We start from the raw sequence: 27,582 nt of genomic DNA, 5'->3' as shown, positions 1-27,582 counted from the left end.
TTTCCACATACATAGTGTAGCCATAAACACTTTTGTGTGAACTCGACTTTTGTTTTGCTTGTTTCTAGAGTATAAATTTCCAGGGCAGGAAGCATGTTCAGTTTTATACCACTAATATATGACCAGAGCTCTTTCCAGAACAATTTGGCTAAACTTTAAGAGCTTTCAGCATTATACCTAGTTCTCAACGTGCCTATCATCACTTTATTGTTACTTGTTTTTTGCTGTTTTTATGTTTGCTGTTTTATTTCAATTTCATTTATTGCTAATCAGCCCATAAGACATACATATAAATGTGATTATTTACTGATTCTTATTTCCATTTATTAAATGGATCCTGTGAGAATATATCATCACCCACCCAGAGACACACATGTGCCAACAGTTAATCAAAACTTACTATCCTATATAAATATCAATTGTACTTCTATATGCTAGCAAACATATAGACACTGAAATTAAAAACATGGTACCATTTACAATCACTCCAAAGAAAATGAAATGCTTAGGTATATGCTTAACGTGTACAGAATCTGTATGCCAAAAATTACAAAGTGCTAATTGAAGAACTCAAAGACCTAAATAAATGTAGACACCACTGTGTTAATGGATTACAAGACTCAATATATAGTAAAGATGTCTGTTCTCCCCAAATTGGTCTATAGGTTTAGTGTAATTCCTCCCAAAATCCCAGCAAGGTGTTTTGTAGACATAGACAAGCTTATTCTAAAATGTATATGGAAAGCACAAGTCTTAGCATGACTAAACAATCTTCTTTTTTTAAAAGATAAAGTGGGAAAAATCACCCACCTGATAGTAAATCTTATTATGTATACATTGCTACAGTAATCAAGACACTGCAGTATTGATGGAGGGTTAGAAGCACAGATCAATAGGCTAGAAGAGAGAACCCAAAAACAGACCCACACTTTTATTAAGCAAAAGTTTTCTATATTCTTATGTCAAACATAGCATTCTGTCCTTGTCATGTTCTCTTAAAGACTACCTTACCCTCTGTTAGATGTTACAAATATGCTATTCTACATTCTCATTTTTGTTATTTTTGCTCTGTTTTACATTTATTCTCACTTGTCTATAATTTTTTTTTATCGGGTCTGGTGTGAGATACAAATCCAAGTTAGTTCTCTACACCAGTAAATTATACTAATAGTATTTATTAAATAATTACTCCTTTATCTGTTATTTTGGTTATTTTGATTTATAATGGATTAAGTTCTCTGTGTTTTAAATCTCTTCCCAGAATCTTTCTTATTAAATTTGATCCGTTTTGTTTTAGAGACAATTACATAGGATCTTGATCATCACAGCAGTACATTCACCCCTTGACATTTGCAGGGAATACAGAAATATGTATGTGGCCTTCTGGAGTTTTCTAGAATCACAGTTCTCCCCAGAGTCACATACTTCTTGTGCAAAATATTCATTCCTACCTTTTCATCTCTCATTAAAGTTTAATGTCTCATTTTTACAGATGATTGAAGTTTTATCACTTTACCAGATTTGTTTCTTATTTCACAACAAGTAGAGAGGAGTAAAGCCAAACAAACACTCAAAAGCTATGGCTGCTGGGTTGTTTGGTTGGTTTGCTCACTGGTTAATGACTTACTCTAGATAAAAGCCTGGCAGCATGCCCAATTCAAAATCACACCTCAAATAAATCAGCATTTGCTAGACAAGTTACTATACTATAGGGTTCAGGTTTTCCTGGGAAGAGCCAAAACTGAAAATATTGAATCCATGAATGTGAAGGGTCCATTTTTAAATTTGGTGGATCAAAGCCAGCACGGTTCTCTTTATAAAGTATTCTTCAGTATCTTTCCTACTTATCTTCTAAGTACTGATCCTTTGAAAAGTCTTTTATTCAGTTCTCTCAGCTCTTGGAATTCTCGCCTATTACTTGTATAACCCTTACTCTTTTAATTCACAGGGATAGCAGGCTTTATGACTGTGGTATCCTATGGGCTTTACAAGTTAAAGTACAAAAAAGATAAGAAAATGTCAATTCATCTTATCCACATGAGAGTTGCTGCCCAAGGATTTGTTGTAGGAGCTGTGACTCTAGGTAACCTGCTTGATTTGTATCTTGTGTTCAGCTTTGAGAGTACTTTTATTTATTTTATTCATTCATATTAGAAGATGAATATTGTATCAAGATGATATAATGGAGGAGGAATGCTAAGAAAGACAGTGATCTTCACTTGGTTGAGTCTGCTGCTATATAGGCTTAATTTCTTAGTATTTCAAACAGTAAACAAAAGGTACAAACTTCCAGTTAAAAAATAAATAAGTCTGAGTATATAACAACAGCATGGTGACTAGTTAATAATACTGTATATATTATTCCATATTTTAAAGTTGCTAAGGAAGTAGATTTTAAAAGTTCTCATCACAAGAAAAAAAATTCTGTAATTATGTATGATGGTGGATGTAAACTAGACTTATTGTGGTTATCCCACAATATGTACAAATACTAAATCATTATGTTGTATACCTGAAATGAATATAATGTTGTATCTCAATTATACTTCATTTAAAAAAAGAACAAACTAGGTTACAGGTTCTGTTATCCTCTATAGTGAAAGGAGTAGGGAATAGTTCATACCGTATATAACTCAGCTAAAAGCAGTGGGTACAGATCCCAGCCTTTATCATGTAAGAGCGCAAGTCATAGTTCCTAGGCTATCTGAACAGTAGATATAATTACTAAAGTAATTTAAACTGGGAAGAAAACATTTTTAGAGCCCACAAGTCTCAATATCCCTATTTTCCTTTTATTCCAAGTTCAATGAATAGGCAAAACTTTTTTTAAGTCTATAAATTAGGCAATACTTACATAATCAAATCCAAAGAAGAGGTGTCAAATTATCAGTTAAATCAGGTTATATCAACAGATTAATCAGATAGTTCTCACAAGTTGACTTTGGGACCTAAACCATCCAGTTTTTGTGGGGCCTATATCAATAAGAACAAGTCACAGTGTTCTTAACCCGCTTCCTGCTGTGTAGAATAGAATTAGCCTAAGAATAGGTCTATGATTATGGAATGATGGGTGAGGGGCTGGCATACCGGAAGTTATATGGTAATTATCACATTACTATGGGTTGTGGTACATGAGTCTTGAACAAAATACAACATGAAACTTTACTACAAAGTTACTGTGCTCATTTTTAAATCATTCAGCAAACATTTATTGAGCACTTGCTATGTTCAAGGCACTGTGCTGATCTAGAGATACAGAGATAAGACTCAGCCCCTGCCCTCAAATACTTTAGTGTTCTTAGGGAGAGAGACCAAGAACAGAAGAAGACAACATAAAACCTCAGGTACTATTACAGAGGTAGCCCAGGTTGGTATGGAAGCACAGGCCCAAATAGAGGCTGTGAACAACAGGGCTGAGGGTCCAGACGAGGCTTCTCTCGGGATGAAACCATGTGGTGAGCCAAGAATGTGGAGGATTTCACTAGGCAGAGAAGTGTGACTCTAGACATAGGAAAAAACAGGCAGAGAGACATGGAGTGTTAGTGGAACTCTACATAGCTTGGTATGGGAAGTGCATCAATCAGTGTTTGATGAAAGAAGCAGAATTACTAGTACTAACAGAAAAAAAAAGGTTTACTATAGGCTTTTGGACTTATGTAATTGTGAGGTTTTTGTTTATGTATCAGGAGATGGGGCCCAAAGAAGGCAGGGCATGGAATTAGAAAGAAAACAGATGTAAAGTGGTAGAAGCAAGAAAAACCTAGAACCTGCAAGGATGAACTAGAACACAGGATGGACTGGAACCCTTATGGATTTCTTACCGTCTCTAAGACTCCAAATTCAATGATGGCAGTGACATAGAAAAAGCAGATATCCTTCATCCTGGAGCTAAACATGGACCTGGCCAAGAAGTCAGTGAAGGGGAAGGAGGAAATTCAGTAGGACCCACAGTAGTTGTACTCCTGACTGCTTCCCATGCTGACAAGGTGGGTCAGCAGATGAGTACAAAAATGCTCCAGGCATAAAGAGAATTTGGCTGCTGCTTCACTTCTGCCTTCTAGTCTCTAGTACAATAATTTGGAATAGAAGGAAAAGTATTATGGAAAATGTAATTACACTTTAGCTAAGTTGACACAAATACATCACTGTCCACCCCTTGTCAACTTGGCATCCACATACACCTCTTTTAATACACTTAACTTTAAAGTAGAGACTTTGGCAAAATCAACCACCCCTTGCATAACCAGAAACATGTTAATTCTCTCCTAAAAGAGGATACAAAACCTCTTTATCCATCTTTGGGTGATGTTGATTTATCTTTGAGCTGAGTCACTTTCTCCTTTGACATCCTGTGACTTAAATTTGGAGGAATACAGTTAACTACTATTAACACTTCTTATTTTAGATCATAGGTAAATGAAAGTGGCAAATATAAAAGAAATTGGCTAATGTCTACACAAGTATATTCATATCAAAATAAGGAAGAAATACACAGAACTATCAGTCTGTCTTTCTGCAACTGGTCAAATGGTCATGACTGGTATTATAACTATGCTCTTCTATCAGCCATTTCCTATTCCAGTTGCCTTTAGCAAGCACCTTGGTTATTTGCCTGGTGAGGTAACCCAAGCCTTCAATCCAAGATGGTCTGGGTCATTAGTCAGCCTGCCTGTACTAAGTGTAGTTTTCCACTGTTTTTAATCACAGGACATGGGTGTACTAAGGAATCCCCCAAAAGGCATGATTTGTTGTGGGCTGTTCTGTGTATTAGAGAATGTTCAACAGCATCCCTGCCCGTGAGATGCCAATAGTACCCACCCACTCCCACGGTAACCAAAAACGTCTCCAGATACTGTCAGATTTCCCTCGGAAACAAAACTGCCCCAGTAAAGAAGAATCACTGCTCTGTCACAAATACACGGAGGAGGTTCTGCAAGTTCAACTTCATTTAGTGGAGATTACCTTTGGTCCAAGTTTTAATCATTCTCAGACAGTGATGGAAGGACTGTTTCTACTGGCAAAGAAGTCTCAGTAAAATATTGAGGGCCAAGGAGCCAGTTTCACTGAAATCTGCCCGTATGTTCCCATCCCAGTTTTCAGGGTCCACTACTTCCAAAGCAATGCCCTAACTTTAAGATAAGGAACTTTGTGAGGCTGGGAATTTTGGGTTATGATTAGCTACTCACAGGATTGGTTTCCATGTATGTTTTTTAAAAATATCAGCCTCATGGCTAAGGAGTTAAGAGTGTCTTTTGGAAAATCATAAAGCTTTCAATTCCCTCACAGGACCTTGAGCTAGGAATTAAAAGCCCTGAGCCCATCATTTTGTTCGCCCAAGTTCTCCAGCACACTTAGAGGTAACCAACCTTACTACACCCCTTATCTCCAGTAAATGTTCTATGTCAGTAAACACCTGATCACCAAAAGCCTTGCTTTTTAGTATAGGCATCTGACCTAAGAATAATCTACAGGCGATAGTTTTAAGCCATAGACTGCAAGCATCATCTTTGCTTCTGAAAAAAGTGGCCATAATATCTTTAATCAGACCAGGGAATCAATTCCAGATAACCCAGAACCAATTCAGAGAACCACACGGTTATGTTCCTCCAGAAGCTTCCAATACCTAATTCTGTGTCAGTCAGGGTTTAACCAGAGAAGCAAAACTACTAGTAGTGATATGTAAAAAGGGAATTATTACAGAGATATGACTGTAAGCAATTTGGGGAGCTGTTTAAACAGTCCACGTTGGGCTTTTGCTTATGTTTCCAATGCTGAAGCCTATGTGTCTACTTGGCTGATCCTGATTTGTATAGTTTATAACAAAACTTGTAAGTATAGCACTTTCCTGAGTTCTGTAAGTAGTTCTAGTGTAATATCAAATGAAAACCCCTGAATTTGTAGCCAGTTGGTTAGAAGTGGGTAACCTGGGAACCCCAAATAGCTAGTGTCTGAAGGGCACTCTGTTCAGGAACCATGTCCTTAAAACTTGTGACATCTGATGTGAGCTCCAGGTGGTCAGCAGCAGTGTTGAATTGTATTGCAGTATACCAGGGGGTATCAAAACAGGTATTTATTTAAAGAAACAATATATAAAGCAGAGCTCGTTGCACATCATAAGCGCTCATTAAATTAAGTGTCAGCTATTGTTCTGTCCTTTGCACTTATTGTTCAAACATGCTGCAAGGCAGCAGCTGCTGAAGAAAAATAACCTGGAACCTGCAAGGATGGGCAGGAAATCACAAAGACAAGTAGGTGGAGACTTGAGTCAGTCTCTTACTGATTCCAGCTTTGATCACAGCGTGCCCTACAGGAGAAGCTGGCACCCTTTATCAGGAGCCACAGGAGCCACAGGAGCTAAAGGAGACGATTCAGAAAGAGCTGAAGGATTTACGGGCTGGGCTACTGCCCCAAAACGGTGAGGTGGGAGCAGATAAACACCACCATACGCAAGCTGTAACAGCACCTGCTGCCCTGCCCCAAGCCTTCCACATGCACGGAGAATATGGCAGCTGCTGCTTCAACCTGGACCTTCAAATCTCAAGCAAAATGTCTCTTAGGAGCCAAAAACAATGCAGAGAACGGAATTCTGGAAAAGTTATAATTTAGCTAAAATGATATAAACAAATCCACAATAGATGTATATGGCTGTAAACTGAGGAGTAACTAGATTAACTGAGCCAGTGAGGGTTTTAAACAGGGAAGTAACATAGAATGGCAGTTTAGAATTATGCCTGCTTTATAAAAGGATCAAAAACAGGCAATATGAAACTGTTTGCTTAGGGATACAGATGATCACACTATAAAGACAAGGAAGAAAACTAATGTCATAAAACTCGGTGCCAGAAAGGGAAACCTGGGAAGCTTCTAGGATGCCTGCAGTATTCTATTTCTTGACCCATAATTACATGTGTTTGCTTTACAGCTCTTTATTAATCTGGTCATTTACATTTTATGTACTATTTTCCATGTATATCATATTTCCCCATGAAAAAAAAATGTTGAGAGGAAAAAGAAAATGATTAGAGATGATTTGCAAAGGAGGGGAGAAAATTAAGACCGAGGATCCAATTAGATGAGGAATTGGATCTAAAGGCGGGAACAGTGGAAATAGGAGATATATTCTAGAAATATTGAAAACTCAGCAACTATGTGATTGGGAAAAGTAAAGGAGGAATCAAGGATGATTCCTAGGTTGGCTTGGGCAAACAGGTGAGAGGTGTGCCTTTCACTAACATAAAGAACAAAGAAAAAAGAACAGGTATGTTGGAACAATGAGTGCAAAGGATAGAACAATAGCTGACACTTAATTTGATGAGCGCTTATGATGTGGAACGGTCTCTGCTTTATATATTGTTTCTTTAAATAAATAACTGTTTTTGACACCACCTGGTATACTGCAATACAATTCAACACTGATGCTGACCACCTGGAGCTCACATCAGATGTCACAAGTTTTAAGGACATGGTTCCTGAACAGAGTGCCCTTCAGACACTAGCTATTTGGGGTTCCCAGGTCACCCACTTCTAACCAACTGGCTACAAATTCAGGGGTTCCCATTTGATATTACACTAGAACTACTTACAGAACTCAGGAAAGTGCTATACTTACAAGTTTTGTTATAAACTATACAAATCAGGATCAGCCAAGTAGACACATAGGGTAGGCGTGGGAGGGTCCCCAACTCAAAGCTTCTGTGCCCTCTCACAGGAATCAGGGCATGTCACCCTCCCAGCACATTAGTGTGTTTACCAAGAAACTTCACAGAGCTTCAGTGTCCCGAGTTTTTACTGGGGCTTCATAGGTAGGTATGATGAATGAATTGGATCATTGGCCATGTGACTAAACTGAATCTCTAGTACTACTCTCCTCTCTAAAGGTCTAGGAAGCCTCTAATCACATGGCTGGTCTTTCTGACATGACTAACCACATTCTGAAACTAGGTAGGAGCCCACCAAGGTCTACCTCTTAAGCTTAAATTCAGGTATGAGCCAAGGGGCTCATGAGAAACAGACACTCCTCTTAGTTGGGAAATTTCAAGCATTTTAGAAGCTCTTAGCCAGGAACTCCAGATAAAACCCAGTCTTTATTAAACAACAATACCCTATGAGGATAGGTACTGTTATCATCTCATTTTACAAATAAGGAAACGGAGGCATAGAGAAGTTACTTGTTCACAGTCACATGGGCAATCTACTCCAGAGCCTGAACTCTTAATTTTAAATTATACTAAGATGCCTATAGCAGTCATCTCTAAATTAAAGTACTCATACCCTAGGAGATATATAAGGAGATCTATTGGGAAAGAACATATTATCTTAAAAACAAAAAATGGTTTCTAATATGTACATAGACTGACCATCATACATTTACCTTGTTTATAAATAAATGTACATTTTGAGGGGCACAGTCAACATATTTACTTATGCACAATTTAAGTTTGGAGACCACCTACCTATAGGACCTACCTATAGGATGTGGAAATGTCACATTATAATTCATAGTATAATGAATATATATTAGATCTCTCAGAAGAGAGATCTAACTTGCTTATGAGTGAAGCAACAGGTGTGAATTAGGGGAGAAACAGTTGAGATCAGAACTCCAGGAAACACCAACATTTAAGAGGTAGGCAAGAGGTGAGAATTTTGTGTGTCTATTAAGCACAGGAGGTGAGTCCTATGATTCTAAATCTGAAAATGTTATTTCCATAGATACCACAATGATTCAAATTTAAAATATTCTGCCTTGAATGCATCTGTTTAGTACTATTTAACTGGAAAATCATGCAGACATCTGTTTAACTTTGCTGTCATTAGCTGAGATAACTTGCTGATCCTTTATCCTCTGTGCACTCTGACATTAACAAGAAAAGCAGAAGCAGAAAGTCAGAAAGCAGATGAAGTAAAGGATTTAGTTTAAATGATCTACTAGATAGCTGATGCCTTGATAATTTATATGAACAGGTATGAACACTTTGGGTTTGAACAGCTTTGGGTATGAACATTTACTGACACCCCTGGAATTCACTGAAAGAGCTCCTCTATTCCCCAGGCTACTTCCTCCTTTCTGCATAGCCGTAGGACCTCATCCCTGGGGGGAGATATACATTCATCTCAGCTGCCTAAACTCATAGCTAATTCATCCACTAGACTGTAAATCCCAAAAAGCAGAGATTAAATCCATTCACCTTTTCCTTGGATACTGAGCACAAGTAGGCACTGAATAGATATTTGCTAAATTGAGGTGCCTGTTATTTTTATCTTAATATTAGCCAAATCTTCCCACTTTTCTTTTACACCAATTTTTTAAAAAATCCAAACTTTAGGGTGTCATGGTAATATCATAAATTCAGATTTATACTGATCTTAAATGGCTCTCACTGTTTTGTTTTTTTTCTGGAGCCATTTGTATGATTCAAGCCAAAAACTGGTAAGATGGAAGGAGTTTGTTTGCTTGTTTTTACATTGTGGGCTGTAGTTTTGGAAAATGTAAGTGGAAGAAATTCAGTGTTTGTTTCCTATGGATACTCTATTGATATACATCTCTTTGTTCCTAGGTGTTCTCTGTTCTATGTATAAGGATTACGTTAGGCCTCGATTCTTCAATGTGTTCAAAAAATGAAACTGCATACAAGAAAAACAAGAAGGCTTCTGAAAACATTTATTATAAAGAATGAATTTTCAATATGTAGCAAATTATACTGCAGAAGTATCAGACAGAATTCTCATAGCCTTGTATAGTCTGTTGTTTAAGAAGTTGATTTCTAAATCAACAATCATAGTCAAATCAAAAAATATCCTTGTCAATATCTTTCATAACCTAGGACATGACTGTTCGACTTATTTAAAATGTTTATTTTCTAGTTAGTGGCAGAAAATAATCCATATTATGCCAAGCCACTACGAAAATTAGGAGTTATACAGTGGCTATGCAAAATTTTTCTATATCCATATTAAATATGATATTCTAAGTCATTGCCTAATTCTGCCCAAATAAGATCTTCATAAACTTCTTTTTAGAAGGGGCAACAATTACATCAGAGAATGATCATATTACTTAAATTTGGTTCACCATTGTACACCTCACTCTTACATAAAAATTTGACTATTTTACCACAAACATAAATGTCTAAACATTTGAATATCTTTGTATTTATTTTTATACTTCTTGAAACCATTTCTAGAAGTACAAGGTAAATTGCTTAAAAAAAAATCAATCCCTTTGACACTGTTTGGGTGGAAGGATTTGGTCCAGACATGCTACTGCTAATCTGGCATGACACTGTAGAAAACAAAAGAAACCAAAATAACATTAAATGTTAAGTATGCCTATGGCCTCCAACTCCTCTTAACTGCCCAAGGTTCTCAAAAATTAGTTTTGTTGTAGTCCTAACTGTTGTGACTCAGATTTACCACCTAAAACTCTAAGCCTGGGAAAGAAAACAAAAACAAAGTATTCACTAAGATAAAATGAAGAATGCACTGCAAGATGATTTGTGATGGTTTCTCCCTTGATGTTTTCTGTAGTGAAGGGCTACTCTGGCAAGAAGGTGAGGTCTAATACTTAGGAAAGGAAAGATGTAGAAATATCTGAAAATATGTCTACATTCTAGATATTAACCCACTGTTCTGTGTATTGTATACACTTTTCTCCATTGGCCCATGTAATTAATTTGAAAGTTATCATTTGTACCTATTACGAGGCTCTTCCAGTGCCACCAACAAGTACACATATTTGATGAACACTGTCATTTTTGGAAAATGGGCAAGAAGAGAATACAACTACTTTATTCCCCTAGACTAAATATTCCAGCAGCCGGATCTAACATGTTCCATATAGGTCAGGAAAACTGAGAACAGCTGGCCTAGGAATGGCATCCTTCATGATAATTACACAATGAAAAGATATTTCTAATAAGGCCACTGGGGAGATTCCAGTCTCTCAATATATGCTCATCATTAGAAGTAAGTTAACTCAAGTGTTTAATTAGAAATGGGCTGTTCTCACAAACCCAATAGGTTCCAGGTTTTTCTAATCTTACTCTGAGAGAACTGAATATATTTATTGTTTGAAAAAAACCCAGTTTTATTTACTAAGAGTAGCTATGCATGAGAACTCACAAATTGTGTTTAAATTAAAATGTAAAATCATATATACAGAAAAGTTAGGTAAGCAGGACATTCATTCACCCACACCAGCTTGGGTAAAGCAGAAGAGTCACTGCAGAAGGACCTATAGATAATATACAGTACCTGAATTTGCACAATTCTTCTAGAGGGCAAAGCTTTGGTGGTTTAATATCATGTTTAAAATTGAGAAGGCTGTTTTCATTGGCTCCTGTAACCCCTGATGCCTTGCTTGCTAATTAAACTATGTCATGGGGGCACAGAGAAGATGAGTAGTGACTCTATAGCACCTTACTACGCTGATGGACAGCGACCGTAATTGGGTATGTGGTGGGGACTTGATAATGGGGGTAATCTAGTAACCACAGTGTTGCTCATGTAATTGTATATTAATGATACCAAAATAATAAATAAATAAATAACTATGTCATGTGCCTGGATATGCTCTGCCTGCCTTTTTTATTAGGCAGACACACAGTTATATAGCAGTAACTGCTTGGTAACAATTATTTCTGTTTTTCTGACATTCTGGGTATCTATTGTCAGAGCATCCTTTTACAAATGGACTCCATAGTGTTAAATCCAGGAATTGAGTGAGTGTTAGCATTTAGGTTAATCTTAACACTGTATACTGTATATATTAACATCTATATAAGGGTATAATATAGGAATCCAGATCTGTAAATGACTAATTAGAAAATGATTAAATGTCCTTAATTTAGCAAAAATGTGTACCCAAGATTCAGTCTTTAGACATCAATCTCTTCTACTAGTTTCAGCATGATTCAGTTTGCTTTATTATAAAATTTTCTGATTATAGGAGCTGTATGACTCGACAGGTATACTTATAAACTTTTGTAAACTCTAGTCTGTGGCTAACATATAGTTAAAGAATGGAGACAAGCTACAGAAATTCCCCAAGTACTTAATCTGTTTGACCAATTTGACCAACCACCTCATCTTTTTATGAGAGTCACAAAACACGGTTTCTTTCCTTTTCTTTCCGCAAACCTTTTCTGGTAATAAAACTGCTGACAGATGAAATTGCCCAGGGGGAAAGAAAAATCCATCTAGAGTTGTTCTCTGTGTATAAAGAAACCAAAACACTTTAAAACCCATTTTTAAAAATCTCTTTTTCAAGAGAAAACTGGTAAGTGATGTTAATTCAGTTTCATTTTTAAGATCAGAAGGACTCTAACCTGAATTGCAAGACTGCTGCTCATACAGGAGTTTCAAGGGCCCCTTACGTAGAAATGAGGGAATCTGAAAGTATCATAGAAAAATCCCTGCCACTTAAGAGGGCCATGTCACTATAAATGAAGATAGGCAATGTCTGAATTTTTTAAAAAAATCTTACTGAAAGGTACCAAGTTTTAAAATAAGGCAGATAAAATAAGTCAGATATTTAACTTTTATACTGAAAGAGGAAAATGATGCTTAAAGTCCTGTAAAGGCTACACTGTTTGGAAACTCAATGCCTTGGAGGCTGGAAGGAAATGAATGAAGGGGTGTATACCATCTGGAGTACATTCAATAAAAAATGGTAGCTGCCATTCAGTTCCAGCCAGCTGCATTTCCATGCAGGAATGTGAGCCCAGTGTTGAAAATTTTCTGACTTTTCAATCAGATAATTCTGCAAAAACTTTCAATTATTAAATATTAACTTTTTATTATAAAAAAACGTAAGAAAAAAGTCCTGTTTAGGAAAAGGGGTAAAAAAAAATCTTTAACCCACATGCAGACAGGCAGTCTGTGATGTGGACTAATCTGCATATTACTAATTAAGTGCTAATCTCATACTAGTTGTATAAATAAAATAAAAGACAGCGTTCCTTGGGTGATTCAACATTAGGACTATTAGCCACTCCTGGAAATAGACTTTGGACCTAGAAATGGTGTTTGGAGTATTAATGGGAAAAGTGGGAAGAAAAGACATGGTGGGACTATACCAATATTATAAAGAAAAAAAATATCTCTCTTATCGTCTGTCGGGACTTAAAAATTAAGTATTATAAGTTTCATCTTTCCTACCTAAAACCTGAATGCTAGAATGGGCTCAATGACAATGCAGCATGGAAAACCGATTATCGGTTAAAGTACGGTTTGCGGATCTTGCTACTAGGCGTTAAGCTCTTTGGAAAACACCATCATATCTCTGAAAAAAAATTCAAGAAGAGTGTTAACAAAGAGAATCAGTAATTACAAAGTATGCCAATAACCAGGATTAACTATGATTACCAAATAAAAGAAATGTTGTCTTTAGATGTGATGTGCTAGTACCAGTGTTACTAAGGATCTCGTCAGTTAAAATCAAAGGGAAATTTAACTGGCCATAGTCAAGCATCACTTTAAAAAGTAAGTCAATTTTTCTCAGTTCATTCAGAAAAAGAGCATTACCCCCTTTCTTAATTCTGCTCCAGACAAATCTACCTGAATATCTAATTTATTTGAATGATACTTTTTTAAAAAAATACAAAACAGATCTATCAGTTTTATATAACCTTAAAACTCTACCCAAACTGGTCTGTTCAGGTTTACATAAATATATACACATAAATATTTTTTAAATTCCAGAAAACACAAACCCATAGGGGTGTGTGGCCATCACAGGCCTGTCATTTGACTCTGTTGAAGGACTTTGGTTGAGGGGGGTGGTCTCTGACCTACACTTATAGCTGTCAGCTTTTAACACCCTTCCCATGAGGAAATCTTTGCTTTTTGTTCAAAACATTTGAACAAAACTCACCTCTGAACTAACAGAGATATGTTAACAGGATACTTGGCACAAAAGGACTAAGAATAAATGGTTCTTATACAGTCTCTCAGGCTGTCAGTCATCTAGACACAAGTGAGTCAGCATCCACGGTGTTCAGAAGGTAGAGTTCAGGCTGAGCTGTCAATCCAAGATGGTACTAAGGACAAAAAGATGGGAAAGCATTAGGCTGATTTGCAACTATTTAAATATCGAAACTGGCACTTAAGTACCTATAATCGGCATATCAGTGTAGACTTTTCGTACTGCTACATGATTTTTATTTCAGAAAAGACATGGCTTGGACACATGAATGGTTTATGGTATTAGTAGCTAAGAGCTGAAATAGTTAGACTGAGGAGTACCAAATGCCCTCAGCAAAATTTGCACTTTGGCTACTCTTGTTGACACTGCCTCAGGATGAGTCTCCTGATCAGGACTCTAAGGGCAAGGGCATTGTGTTTTACTTTAGTACTGTGTGTGTTAGAAATAAAATTTCAAATGGTCTAAATCCTAAGTCCTTCGATCTGGGCCCCATTATCTTTTGGCACCTAAGCAGAGGAAAGCCCTTCATTCAAAAATAAAATAAAATGGCATGTGCTAAGAGAGAGGGAGATGATCTCTGGGTTCCAAATGTTTGTCAGGCTGAGTCAAAATGATTTCAGCTACTTTTAACACATTGCCAGACCCCAATCCTGGAGACCTGAAACCAAATGGTTTATGTTGGGATCTGTGGAGTTGTATTTTACTGTTTTTCTCTCCTCTGCATATGCTGTGGGACAACCACTGAGTCTCATTTTAGCCCTATGATTATTACTTAGGGTTTTAGGAATGTTATTGCCCCTTGGCACCAACAGCCTGTGAGTTAACACAGAATGCAGGCTATAAATCTACCAGAGGAAAATATCCTATTATAGTATAAAGCTAATCCTTGAACAGTGTCAGGGTTAGGGGCACTGACCCCCGCAGCCAAGTCTACAAGTAACTTTGACTCCCCCAAAAGTTTACTAATAGCTCATGTTGAATGGAAGCTTTACTGATAATGTATAACAGTTGATTAACACATATCTTTTGTATGTTATATGTATTACATACTATATTAAGGACCCCTGCAGTTCAAACTCCTGCTGTTCAAGGGTCAGCTGTAGTGGAAAAGTCACTGCAATTGTACACCTCACAAGCTTCTGATGACTGTGTGAAGATGAGACCAGCTGGAGCCCAAGATAAAATTATTCTCAACCAGTGGACTAGGAAATCAGCGTCACACTGGCCTGAGGGCAGAGAAACAGCTCTTCAGACTTCAGATCGCTTACTCACTTTAGGTCCTTATGTCCCTAGTTTTAGTAAGCAAGAGCAATTGTCAGATACAATGTAAATTAATTGTAGCCTTTTCTCAAGCAAGCAAAGGTGGATAGGCTTCCTCATTATGTAGTAAGCAAAGATTGCATTAATAGTCCCATGATCCTTAGAGTGTATCACTTAGATGAGTTAGTAGACAGAACTCCATCACTGGTTGGTCATATTGCTCTGAGACAGAGAGATGGAGCTAGATTGCACAGGAATGGGCTAAAACACTCAGTGGCAGAGAGGTACCACAAATGAATATTACTATTAGTTCTTAGCTACCGCTGGGGAAGGATCACAGGGGACCTATTCCATTTTCTATGCCTGCCATAAAACATCAAAGTCAGTTTTTAAAATATGAGCCTACCAGCTGTCAACTTCTGAGTTGCAACTCTTCTAGTGATAATCAGAGTATCAAGCGAATACTTCAATGTGCTGATGTTCCTGGTGCTCCTAAACACCAAAGCTTGGTTTCTTTGCATGAAGGGTGTACTGTATGTTACATAAGATGGTTTGCTAATGGTAACGTGGGCTCTGGAGTTAAGCTATTCATATTCAAATGCCAATTGCCCATTTATTAAGTGATGTGATTTCACTTCTTGGCCTTTCAGCTGCCTCATCTACTTAAAGACTTATCCTCTTGTTATAAGAATGAAATGAGATCATATGAGTGCTCAGACCAGGAGTAGCACATGGTAATAAGTGTTGGTCATTTTTAACATTCCTAAACTAATAGGTGCCAAGAAAAGCTGATACATTTAAATTCACTAGTCCTATCCAATGAAGGAGCAGAAAGCATTCAAGAAGGCAGAGCTCAAGGAAATGTCTCAAATTAGGATCTCCAAATTGTTATACATCCTACTTTAGTTCTGATTAAACCCAAATTAAGAAGGGAGAGCTAAATGAGGGAGAACAGCATGAAGAATTCCCAGATTACTTCTATGGTGTTACTTACAGTATTCAGCTCCTGTAAGACAGACAGGGAAAGCTTGCAACAGAGAAAGGGAAAATGAAGTGCTGACTCAGCTTTTCTTGCCATGCATCTGGTGAAGGGCTAGTAGTTCACAATGCCTAAACTTTGTCTTTGTTTTCATTAAATGGTGCCAATATTTCCATTTATATTAGATCTACCAAAGGTTCACTCACTTTTAAGCTACACAATTTTAGTTTCAAATACTCCAACTTTTTATTGGCATCATGTATAGAATATAAAAGCCTATTTCAATGGTGAAACAAGACTACAGATAGTAAAATAGTTTAAAATAGAGAAAAGCAGAATAACAATTTTTTTCAAGTTTAAATATGATAATGATGTGACCTTTAGCAATAGCAAAACTATATGACTAAGTGGATTAACAGAAGTTAAGTGTTTGGTGTCTAAAATTCATCAAGTCTTCTGGGGACTAAAACTGTATCTATCCCTTCTAAAGAGAAAAGCACTAACAATGCAGGCTTCCTATGTCATTCCAGGTGGTAGTTGGTGTTTCAGTATTTCAAAGCTGTTGCAACCCCATTAATATAGTATTCCAAGGTTAAAAAAAATACTCAAGAAACCAAACTGGAAAAAGAAAAAAATTTTTAATTACAAACCAGGTTTACATATTGTTAAATGGTCACTAAAGCTCAGTTGTCACCACTCCTAATGCCACTAGGAGGACCTCACAGGAGCCAATCTGCAGCTCTTCCCCATCCCCGTTAAGTCCCCATATGCCATAGCAGCACAATTATTTCATGTCACATTTATGGAGAACAAGGACCAGCTTACATAACATACAATCGAATATCCTTAACATTCCACAGAAACTCACTGTCAAAACACACCGCAAATGCTGGCACTGGAAGACTTAAGTTCTAAGCATTGTTTATTGCACCCAGAATATGGGTTGAAGTATACTTAGCTTCCAAGAGGATCAAATGGATTACAGGATAGTAGTGTTTTTTACATACTGCTCACATAGCATTATAAAACGCCATTTAACTGCGAAGAAATTTTCCATCATTGCAAGTCATAATACAACCTTAAAAAAAAAAAAACTAGCAGCTTTTACCTGGGCTTCTCAGTACTTGGGAATCTGAGACTAGATCCACCCAGACTCAGGACAAGGGTAACCGTTACTGTACCATCTTTACAAAGAATGTTTTTGTCAAGTTGGCTTTCACTTACTGGAACCAGACAAGTGTTTAGGATGTTAGTCCCCAGTATCTTCAGATTGCCCTTATGATTACTTTGGGGAAGGATGGTAGGGGACAGGGGCAGCTATGAGGATGGTTAGGGAAATAAGCCTTTCATGATCCCACAATGTACTCCTTGAGAGGTAAGATAAAAGTATGGTCAGTGACACACAGTAGTTCCCCATAATGCCTTATAAAAGACGATCCACACAGTCTGTGCTTTTGATTATGTGCAAATATCAGCAAAAATGCTCAGGGGCTCAGATGAACAGTGTCAATCAGCCAGGACTCCAGAAGGAAAGATCCAAAAACGAGTCTTTCAATGCCACTCCCGTTACTGTTCTCACCAAGGCAACGGCTATAAAAGACTTATTTTTCTCCACCAGACAAATGTGATTTGATCTAAGATATTCACACACTCTCAGACTCCAAATGTAAAAATGTCATAAGTAGCTGAAGAGCAGCAGCTTCAAGCGCAAGGGACCCGTTTCCTCTGACTCCAGAGCTCCACCATCTGGTCTCAGAGAGTTTTTCCCTCTGAGGGAATGGCTGAAGAGAGGTAACCCAGGGCAACCTTGCTGAGCGAGAACTTGGCAAGCATGCTGAACTCGGTGAGAGAAAGAGAGCTTTGCAACTGTTAGGTCTACAGCTCCTGAGATTGCCTGGCAAGTCATCTTGAGCATGCTTCAGAAAAACATGATGATTCTGGTAGGAGGTGGCTTTAGGAATAAAACAATGTCTCTTCCCCTTTTAAGTCTTTTTGAGAATGTCTGTTCATAAATGCTACCATCTTTTCTATCACTACCCTCTTGGAGGAGGAAGGTGAAGATTTTAGAACTACATGTGCTCAAGAATAAACATCATTAGGAAAGCTCTGTACTAATGTGAAAGTTACTAAAATCAGGACTCCCAAGAAATTCCTGATAAACTTTCAATCTCTGAGGACAATCTAAGTGATTTTCAAGGTGATTAATAACCATCAACAGTAAGTTTTTCTATTTGTCCATTTATTATCCTCTTTATGCTTTCTCACCCCTCTTAACTTCCACTGAGAAATTTGAGGTGGAAATAAGTTAAGAGAATCCTGAACCTGACAGAGGCAGATGTCTCATCATTTTATATTTAATATGGATGAAACCACTGTAGTTGAGATTTTACTTTTTATAATTAAAACAAGTGAAAGGATATGCATAAAAAAAGCATTTGTCAGCCTTTTAACATCCATTATCTTTTGATAAATGAAACTTGTGTACTCATTCGGTAATTTGTATTATGAAATATTTATTGCATTTCCAAGTGTTTTTCATTATTTAACCTGGTTAAGAATCATGCATAAAGGATTATCTCTCAAAAGGATAAGACAAACCGGACCTTGGGCAGCTTACCTAAGAGTTTAGTGTTAGAATGATAGCAGCAAGTGTCAGCTTTTAAAAGATCCTATCTAATTCAGTTTCCAGGAAGTCAGGAAGAAAAAAATTCTATCTTTCAAACACACACTGAAACAAAGTTTTTCCCAACAAACAGTTGAGTCCTAAATGCAGTCTGTGCAACAGCACATACTTTTGGCTTTGTTCACACAGTAAACCATAGAAACACACTGGCTCTGATGGCTACCTGCGGAAAACAGACAGACTGACCCAGTGTTTACTTAGAAGAGCCACCGGTGGCTTCTTCCGCCAGCAGGACTTTAGAGATGCTTACCGTGTGCCCACAGTCCAGGAAGGACATGCCCAGTGCAATCAAACATTGCCAACTCTGAAAGATAAAATATGGTCATCATTCACCATCCTCCCACCGTGACTGCTCACACTGCACTGCTCAGAGAAGAACCTGCTCTCTTTCCGGAACACCAAGCTTTGCCTATCTTCTACCACCAAGGTTGTACAAGTCAATCTTTAAATCCTATATCCCCTTCAAGACATCTGGATTCTGCTTTCCTCAACAAAGTTTTTAAATACTATTTTCAGTACTGAGTTCCCTTTGTTCCTACCACTTTGTCTTTGTGGTTTGTTTCTTTTATCCAACTGGGAGTTCCCTAAAGACCACTTTTCTTCAGTCCTACCCCATTCCTCCTGTTGGGGGAGTGACAAACTAATAGAGCCGGGTTGTCTTGATATCTTATAAGGAACAAAAACAAGCAGGTAAGACCTCAGTTTCAGTGGGGGAAAAAAAGGAATGATGGAGATCTTACCATGCCCTCAAGACCAGTATTATATTTGTCAGTGGCAGATCAGAAACTTCTATTTAATTTGTCAACTGAATCCTTCCAACTGGAAGTTCCCTAAAGACCACTTTTCTTCAGTCCTACCCCATTCCTCCTGTTGGGGGAGTGACAGACTAATAGAGCTGGAATAGTTTCTCAGGCTCAACAGTCTCAGGCTGAATGGGGACAATCTGGCACCTTCAAAACCAATTTGTATGAAGGAAGGATTCCCTTAACTTTACAGCGAATTTTTATAACGATTCCTTGTCAAGGGCATATTCAGTCACTTAGGTTTCCTTGGAGTAAGTCCCTAGCATAATCCTAGCATGTCCAAAGTTTAGGGAGCAGGAAAAAAAAGATATAACAATCAGGACATAATTTTTCAAAATTCACAAAAGTGATTTTCTCCATCAAATACCTAACCCGTGGCAGACACTGGAGTGGGGACTAGGTAAACGTTAAGATCAGTGTCAGGTTTCCACCTCCATCTTAATCATTCTCTGCAGCAGATACAGTATAAATTCTGCTGTCCCTAAAGCTCAACCCTTGCATTTTTCACAGAAACCTGTATAGAATAGAGAGGTGGATTTGCTGATGTTACTATAGCTGTTTCCATTAATAAAAATAATGTAAGAAAAGACGTGGAAAATTGAGAAAGACTATATCCATAATCCCACCATCCTAAGACACCGCTAATAACATTTTAATGTAATTTACTCTAGACTTCTGAAAACATTTTTTACTATCTGGGTATACATAATTCTGCATTGCTTTTCTATGTAGCTTTGTTTTTATAACCATCATTTTAAAATAACTCTAGAATAATTCACTGCAAGAATATCACTGAGAAAATCACAGTGCATGGCCCCCTGCTCTAGCCCCATCTTCTACCACCCTCTACTTCCTTTACTGCTGCTCTTTTTTTAGTTCCTCAAACATGCTACACTTTCATTAGGAATTAAGAATGGAAACCAGAGAGAAGTGACAGAAACTGAAAAGTGATAACTCTTAGGAAGCAAAATAAATTTTATGGTTAAAAATATTGTTGAACTATAGCTGATTTAACAATTTCATGTAAATTGTCTCAATAACCTGGAGACAGACTGCTTTTTGCCTTTTGAAAATCCTTTCATTTCTGAGTGTTAGCCAGCCCCCCCAACCTCTACCATCCCTGACACCTATGCCTTTGCCCCTCCCAAGTGCACTTACCAAGTAAAACACAAAGCCCAGGTAAGCCACGCTGACCACAGCAGCCACCACATACAATGTCACATGCCCTAGTTCCCGGACATAAACCACGACAAAGTACATGTTGATGGAACAGACAATGAGGACCAAAATCCCGCCTGCAATCCTCCAGCCTCTGTAAAAAGAATCATCCAAAATCACTGGTGGAATATTCCAACCTATCCACAAACAGAAAAGGACACTGTGTCTTCTTGGGTAGACAGGAGTTAAGAGGTATTTCAAAATGAAATGAAAGTGGTTCTTAGTATGTCCCAGATTAGGGTAAATGAGCCAAGTCAGACACTGACAGGGAGAAAGAGGGAAAAAAAATACTATCAAATAATCCCTATTTAAGTCCCTAGAAATGCAACAAGTCCTAAAAATCCAACAAGTCTTGAGAGTTACTAGAGATGCAACAAATTATTTCAAATACCTATAGCCTTTAAAGACACATTTAAGAGGTTTAGCTTATGCCCTTCTTATTAAGATCACTTAACATGGAATTAACATGATTTAAACGTTAATGGCTGAAGTTGAAGTGAAAGCCCTATAAATTGCACTTCCCCCTGCAGAAAGAAGTAAAAAACATGCTTGCCCTCCTTTATTACATTCACAGTGTCCATTTTCTAAGCCAAAGACTGAGGGGGAAGCCCTAGTAGTCACCTGTCAAAATACATAGTTCCCCGAATGACTCACTTTCTGACCAGCCAGTTTGGTGAAGATACCCTTCCCCCCACATCGTTGGGGAACTCAGAGGAGGACACTCACATTCCATTGGCAAAGTCACTCATTACCGGCCGCAAGCTCGTGAACGTGAGGATCGGTATGAGAGCAAAGGGAAGCTGGAAAAGAAAGAACTAAGATCAGGTGGGATGACTGGGGGCCCCTGCATCACCCCAGGGAGCAGCACTGTTAGCAAAAGGGAAACACTCCTTGTCTACTCCAGGAGAAGTTACTCCATCATCCCAACACGCTCAAGCATTGTATGCTGAAATCTGTAGACCTGTCATTAGTCAGTCATCAATTATGATCATAAGTGTCTCTACAAATATTTGTATCTGCCTTGTCTTCTCAACCTCCATTAACTTAGTATCTTTTGTTATTTAATGTTTTCTTGGATTAATGAACTATAATTTTGTGTTCTATATGTAATGACAGCTTATAATTCCCATTCAACAGGCTTAAAAAAATCAAGCTATTTGTAAAAACCTTTTAGATACCAGAGATTTCATACACATTTATTGCAGACTAAGATTGTGCCTCTTTCTTCTGAATTTTTCCCAGCACCAGGTTTGATACCTCTGGGCAATACATAGAGCTGCCTGACTACATGCGATGTGAGTGTCCCCAGCTCCCTCCTCACCTGTAAGCTCTGCAGCACATTCAGGAAGTCATTCATCCCTGTTAGATGCTCTACATCTTGGAAGACGGCAACACACAGAGTGGGGATAATGGCAATAGAGCGGGTTAGAATCACTCGGGCAAAGCGTGACCATTTTAGGTTCAGGAATCCCTGAGAACACACAGAAGCAGGATGAATGTCAGGAACGCGTGACAGGAAAAGGTCAGGAGGTTCAGGAAGACCTTAGAAACATGGGGTTAATCAGAAGTCACAAAAGGGCAATTTCCTCTTCTTCTACTCTACACCAGTCACCGCAGCACATACCTCCATGACAAACTGGCCAGAATAGGTTCCTGTCATGGTGGAGCTCTGTCCTGCAGCCAGAATCCCCACTGCCCAGATGTAGAGTGCAGCAGGCCCGAAGTAACATCCCAGCACAACACCCTGGGAGAGGCAAGGGAGAGGTCTGTATCCACAATCTGCTTAGATGGCACCTAAAACAACGTCTTTTCTCCCTCTTTGCTATGCACCCACCTATACCAAGTGCTGTGCTGGGCACTGTCCTAGAAGCACTCAGGACCTGACCTCATTCAGACACTTTCCACTTAAATTTTGCTGGGTGTTCTTTCATTCCTCAACCTAGTCTTTTCTCTTCTCCAAGCTCCTAAAGCCTTCATCTTCAACCTTTTAAGTATTCAAAGTACTTAAAAAAAAACAAGGGTCATACCACATCTCCCAAATTATATTCCTTAACCTATTATTCTGGAAGATGTTAAGAGGAGTGAAGAAAAAGGTCAAATGTATTTGGGAAATGCTACATACTATATATCCTACTCTTGGAGGTTCACAATGTACCCAGCACAAAAGGACCGAGGCTCAACAAAAAACACTTAACTAGGAATGCTTCTTCAGTCATCCCAACATCTGTAGAACAATATAAGATCAGCACAAAGCTGGAGACTGCTGGAACACCTCATCTTTCAGCTGAGTGTCTATTCCCTCCCATGGAATCTAAACTGCTTGTCTGACATCTGGACCTCTGAAATAAATGACACTCCAAAGAAGATATGCTCAGCTCTGAAGAGACCAGATACTATGCCAAGAACATTGATTCAGGAGAAAAGATCACAAATCTGAATAGCATTACCCCTTTGTAGATATCCACAGCCAGTGTTGAATTATCATCAGGGAAAAGACTAGTATGGGAACTGCTGCTATTTCTACAGACTTCAACCTGGAACACAGAGCAGTTGAAGAGCAAATGTTATTTTTGAGGTGAGGACTATATAAGAAGAGTTCTCCTATATATCACAAACAAGTCATCTGTAAGACACTGGCTGGAGTAAGACACTGGATACAGGTTGTGATAGGAGCAGAGACTGGTAGTAATGTCACCATAATCTTTCTACACTCCCGTGTCATCAAAACTATTTACGGAGTTAGAGGGTGCATGGTAATACATGAATGTGGGGTCATTTTAAATGATGACAGGAGGAGTTGACCCTGCTTAGGAAGGCTTCAAATATGAGAGGACACCCAGAATAGGGAGTCTTTAGTCAAAGCAGAAGTCAGAGGTCCTAGAGATAGGAAACAAAGTGATCAAAACTAGACAGGCAATCAGTAATTGAGATTATAGAGAATTCAAAATGCAAAGGAGTCTGCCCCAGCCTCAGTTTCTGGTTTGCCTGTTGACTCCTCCCAACCTGTCCTCATCACAAATGCCAGGAAACTAGGCTGGCAGCTGATACAGGAAACAAAAGGGGATGCCAAAGAGCCAAAGAGATGTGAAGCCATTAACACAACAACACAGGCAATATTTAGTCTGAGGCAAGTCCCCTTCTCAGCCCACAGCTGGGAAAGGTGGGGCTAGGCTTGGTCAGCCCCCGGACTCTAGGCCCTGACACGTGCACTGGCTTAGGGGGCAGAACTGAGGCTAAAGCTCCACACTGCCCCTGAGCTCCAAGTCACTGTCCCATTTTCCTACCCGTTCCAGCCTTCACTTCACCCTGCCATTCACGACCACCCATGACCCTGGCTACTCACCACCTGGTTGTTGGTTTTCTCAAAAAATGCTTCGCCAAAGACTGAGACAACAAAGACATTGATGATGAAGGAGACAAAGAGAGCAATGCAGGATTCGATGAAAAAGTACTTATTAGCTTCTTGAACTTCCTGCTTACTGGCTCGGTTTACCTGTCTGGACTAAAAACATAACAGCAGCAGTCATTTTTTAACTAGTTGGACAAGTTTCCTTGTAATATTTCATGAGTTTGGAGTCAGCTGAAAGATTTAGAGGGCAAATGATTGACCAAATGAAATATGAGATAACTTGCTTACATCCAAGTTCATTAAGTGAGTAAGAACTGCATGACCCTTTGACGACACTGCACATTCCCCAAATAGGAAAGAGTGACTAAGTGACCAATGAGCTGTCAGTAATTGTGGCTAGATCTAATAACCTGCAAAAACAACCCAATTTCAGTCCTAAGAGGAGTATAACCTTAATTTATAAAGTTCTCTGATACCTCCCAACAAACTATTGTTTTAAGCCCAACTGGTAAAGTCTAGCTGGGTTCTTTACTCCTGACTTCCTCAAGGCCCCTAAGGCTTTGGAGGTTTAAACACAAGGTACACTTTCACACCTTCAATGAAGACCTTTAGTCCTGGTTTCTCTGTGGTGTTAGTTATCACTGGTCACCTTGGTGATAAAAACAGAGCCCAAGTATGTTGAGCTTATACATATTCGACAATGGAAAAATACCTTGTTCCTTTAGGGTCTAACAGTTGTAAAACTAAATGTGTGTCTCTTGCAATGAAAGGAAAAGATGCCGTGAACTACCCAGAGGTAAGGGCCTTGCTCACCTTGACTAAAGCAGAATGTAGGTACATGTTGTGTGGCATGATGACAGCTCCCACGATGCCCACGGCTTGCTCAATCTGTGGGGTGCGGCAGCCCGAGCAGGACGGCACGAACATGCCTTTGAGCACCTGGCTCTGGCTGGGTTTCACTGTAACATACTACATACAAACGTAACAACTATTAGCTTTTACTGGAATATGAGGTCACAGGAGTAACATGGTACTAAGAAGCATTCAACATCCTTTACTCTTACAATCCTTTCTTCTTCAACACCTACTAGTAAAACAAGGGACACAGAACCATCAAAAAACCAAGCAGCATAAGGGGCTTGCTACCAGAGGTCAGAGAATTCAGGACTGGGGGATCCAGATATTTCACATCATAGTTTAGATACACAAAATAGATGTGAACAGAACGTAATTAATATTCTAAAGAACTAAAATGGCTGCTAAGGCCCTTATTGATATTAGCTTCACAGTAGCTCCTGTGAGACAGATCTAAGAATACAGAGTCACAGAGTCAATTCTTGATTACTCAGACTTATCAGGCTTCTGTTCACCTACATTTACCTGAAAATCACATGTTTGTCACTAGTGTATGCTAAGACTCATTCATAACCACTTCTCATACATATTTTTTCCTGGTTCAGCATTTCTTTTAGAAGCCTTAGACTAAGCTACATAATCTACTCATAGATTAGATATATATTTTAAAATTTAGCCAGGTCAATAAACAGAAATCACTTTATAACAGGTAGACAAAGAAAGATACTATTACTGCATATAGAGATACTGATTCCTAGGAGAGTCTGGATTGGAGCACAAACCAGGAAACACCCAATAGTTCACTAAATATTACAATATAGAGAAAGTTCAAGGTGCAGTTAGTAAAACCAGGATAAGCAAAAAGAGAACCTTTCTAAATTAAGAGCCAAGAATAACCTTGCCGCCTCCTTCCTAACCTTCTCCAAGAGTGTTCAGCTGTCAGGATGGCCAGCTTGGAACCAGGGAGTCTAGTCCGGAGAGTCCTAGGAAGTCTAGTCTTTTTTGACCTAAGAGCCCCTGAAGGCCTTCATGGACACAACTCTTTGCTTTCAGAATTGGCCCAGGGCTAACTTGACTCTTTGTTAACACATGCAATACAATTAAACTATCCTAGCATCTTTTATAATAAAAGGCAAAAAAAAATTTTTGTCATAAAGCTAATGAATAGCCTGTAACACTTGCCTCATATCCAAATGTGAGGGCCATAACGGTGATGAGAAAGCCAAAAAATGCTTCTAGCTTCCGTAAGCCTGAAGGGGAAAAATGCAGCCGTGAGATGACAGGAGGCAGACCTCGCCATCAGCCACAGCACGGAAAGCAGCTCCTTTGACTGATGCCTCCATTCCCACTCTCCTTACCGTATTTGTCCAAAAAGAGAAATACAAAGGTATCTGCAATGGTGATGAGAACTCCACCCCACAGAGGAATCCTAGGTCAGAGATAAATAGAGATTAAAGGAAATAAATGAAACATGAGAAACCCGTTCTTGTTCTTCGGAACAGCTTTCCACATACATACTAGGCGGAGAAGTAAGGACTTGGGGGGAGGGGACAATGGCAGGAGGTCAGGGTAGTTTAGGATCACAGCACTAACTGAATTACAGTCATCCAAACCATGACTGTCTACTATGTCACACACTTAGGATATGAAGCTGAAAAGTATGGGTCTCACCCTTCAAGGAGCTCACTGTCAAGTGGGGTAAACGGATATACAAATAAATGTTATACACAATGCCACACACTGTATAGTAGATATATATGAACCGACATGAGAACATGGAAGATACAGACCCTGTATCTGCCAGGAGGAAAGAGGGTGGTTCCAGAAAGATTCTACAGAGAAAATAATACTTGAGTTGAATCTTTTAAAATTGAAAATGAGGTGGGTTTTTTTGTTTTTACAACGCTTTTAAATCTAGCCAAAACATTGACTGCTTTCTAGAGGAAAACCCCCTCACCTTCCTACAGACAGGAGATTGATAGCAATAGCTGAGCCAATAACTTCTTGCATATCTGAGCCAATGATAGCCAACTCCACCATCAGCCACAGAATAATTCGTGGGACCTAAACACAAAACAGCAGAAAGACATGGTTCTAATTAGTCATTTCTAAGAACTTCCTCCAGAGTTTGGAATTTACATTTCAGTACTGACCCATATATAAACCTTTACAAGCCTTCACTCTAGAGATGGAAGTACCAGAACCTGGCACCATTTGGCCCATCATTGCACTTAGGCCCCTAGTTAGAGAAGGTAGGGGGGCTTCTATGTGGCAGGCCCTATGCACCAAGATCAGGGCAAGAGCTGATCCTAATTTTGTCTCTTTCCCTTCCATTCAAGAGAGGAATGGAATTTTCATTCATTCATTTCCATTTAATTTCCTGCCTAAAAACAAGCCTAAAAGTTTTAGGTAAAAATGAGGATGCAAATATGGTCAACATTGTTCAGGAAAGAATAGAAAACGAATAGAAAGAAGAAAATACCCTTCAAGACAATTGAAGAGACAAAATAA

The 27,582-nt window shown here is 38.6% G+C and overlaps 2 protein-coding genes across 5 annotated transcripts in view; one reads left to right on the top strand and one right to left on the bottom strand.

The window, feature by feature from the left end:
- Window positions 1-1,953: 1,953 nt before the first annotated feature.
- HIGD1C (HIG1 hypoxia inducible domain family member 1C) lies at window positions 1,954-9,718 on the top strand. The gene is made up of 2 exons (XM_073213523.1): window positions 1,954-2,083; window positions 9,558-9,718. The coding sequence occupies exons 1-2, from the start codon at window positions 1,963-1,965 to the stop codon at window positions 9,620-9,622; spliced, it is 186 nt and encodes a 61-aa protein (XP_073069624.1). The 5' UTR covers window positions 1,954-1,962; the 3' UTR covers window positions 9,623-9,718.
- SLC11A2 (solute carrier family 11 member 2) overlaps window positions 8,066-27,582 on the bottom strand; it is a 33,750-nt gene continuing 14,233 nt past the window's right edge. For 2 of the 4 annotated variants that reach the window (XM_017667549.3, XM_017667567.3), the window contains exons 6-18: window positions 27,029-27,135; window positions 26,430-26,500; window positions 26,254-26,321; window positions 25,030-25,185; window positions 24,211-24,369; window positions 23,315-23,401; window positions 22,492-22,611; window positions 22,189-22,338; window positions 21,594-21,667; window positions 20,808-20,961; window positions 19,097-19,150; window positions 16,179-16,211; window positions 8,066-14,039 (exon numbers count right to left, since the gene is read on the bottom strand). In XM_017667549.3, the coding sequence (XP_017523038.3) occupies window positions 13,962-14,039; window positions 16,179-16,211; window positions 19,097-19,150; window positions 20,808-20,961; window positions 21,594-21,667; window positions 22,189-22,338; window positions 22,492-22,611; window positions 23,315-23,401; window positions 24,211-24,369; window positions 25,030-25,185; window positions 26,254-26,321; window positions 26,430-26,500; window positions 27,029-27,135 (1,311 nt within the window). In that variant the 3' untranslated portion in view covers window positions 8,066-13,961. The remainder of the gene's footprint in view (window positions 14,040-16,178; window positions 16,212-19,096; window positions 19,151-20,807; window positions 20,962-21,593; window positions 21,668-22,188; window positions 22,339-22,491; window positions 22,612-23,314; window positions 23,402-24,210; window positions 24,370-25,029; window positions 25,186-26,253; window positions 26,322-26,429; window positions 26,501-27,028; window positions 27,136-27,582) is intronic. The other 2 variants (XR_005054178.2, XM_017667558.3) reach the window with 2 other exon arrangements.

The sequence above is a fragment of the Manis javanica genome, chromosome 10 (genome assembly GCF_040802235.1).
Source record: "Manis javanica isolate MJ-LG chromosome 10, MJ_LKY, whole genome shotgun sequence".
Taxonomy (NCBI): Eukaryota; Metazoa; Chordata; class Mammalia; order Pholidota; family Manidae; genus Manis; species Manis javanica.
The sequence above is the reverse complement of the archived record's forward strand: the minus strand, read 5'-3'. Positions and strand labels throughout refer to the sequence as shown.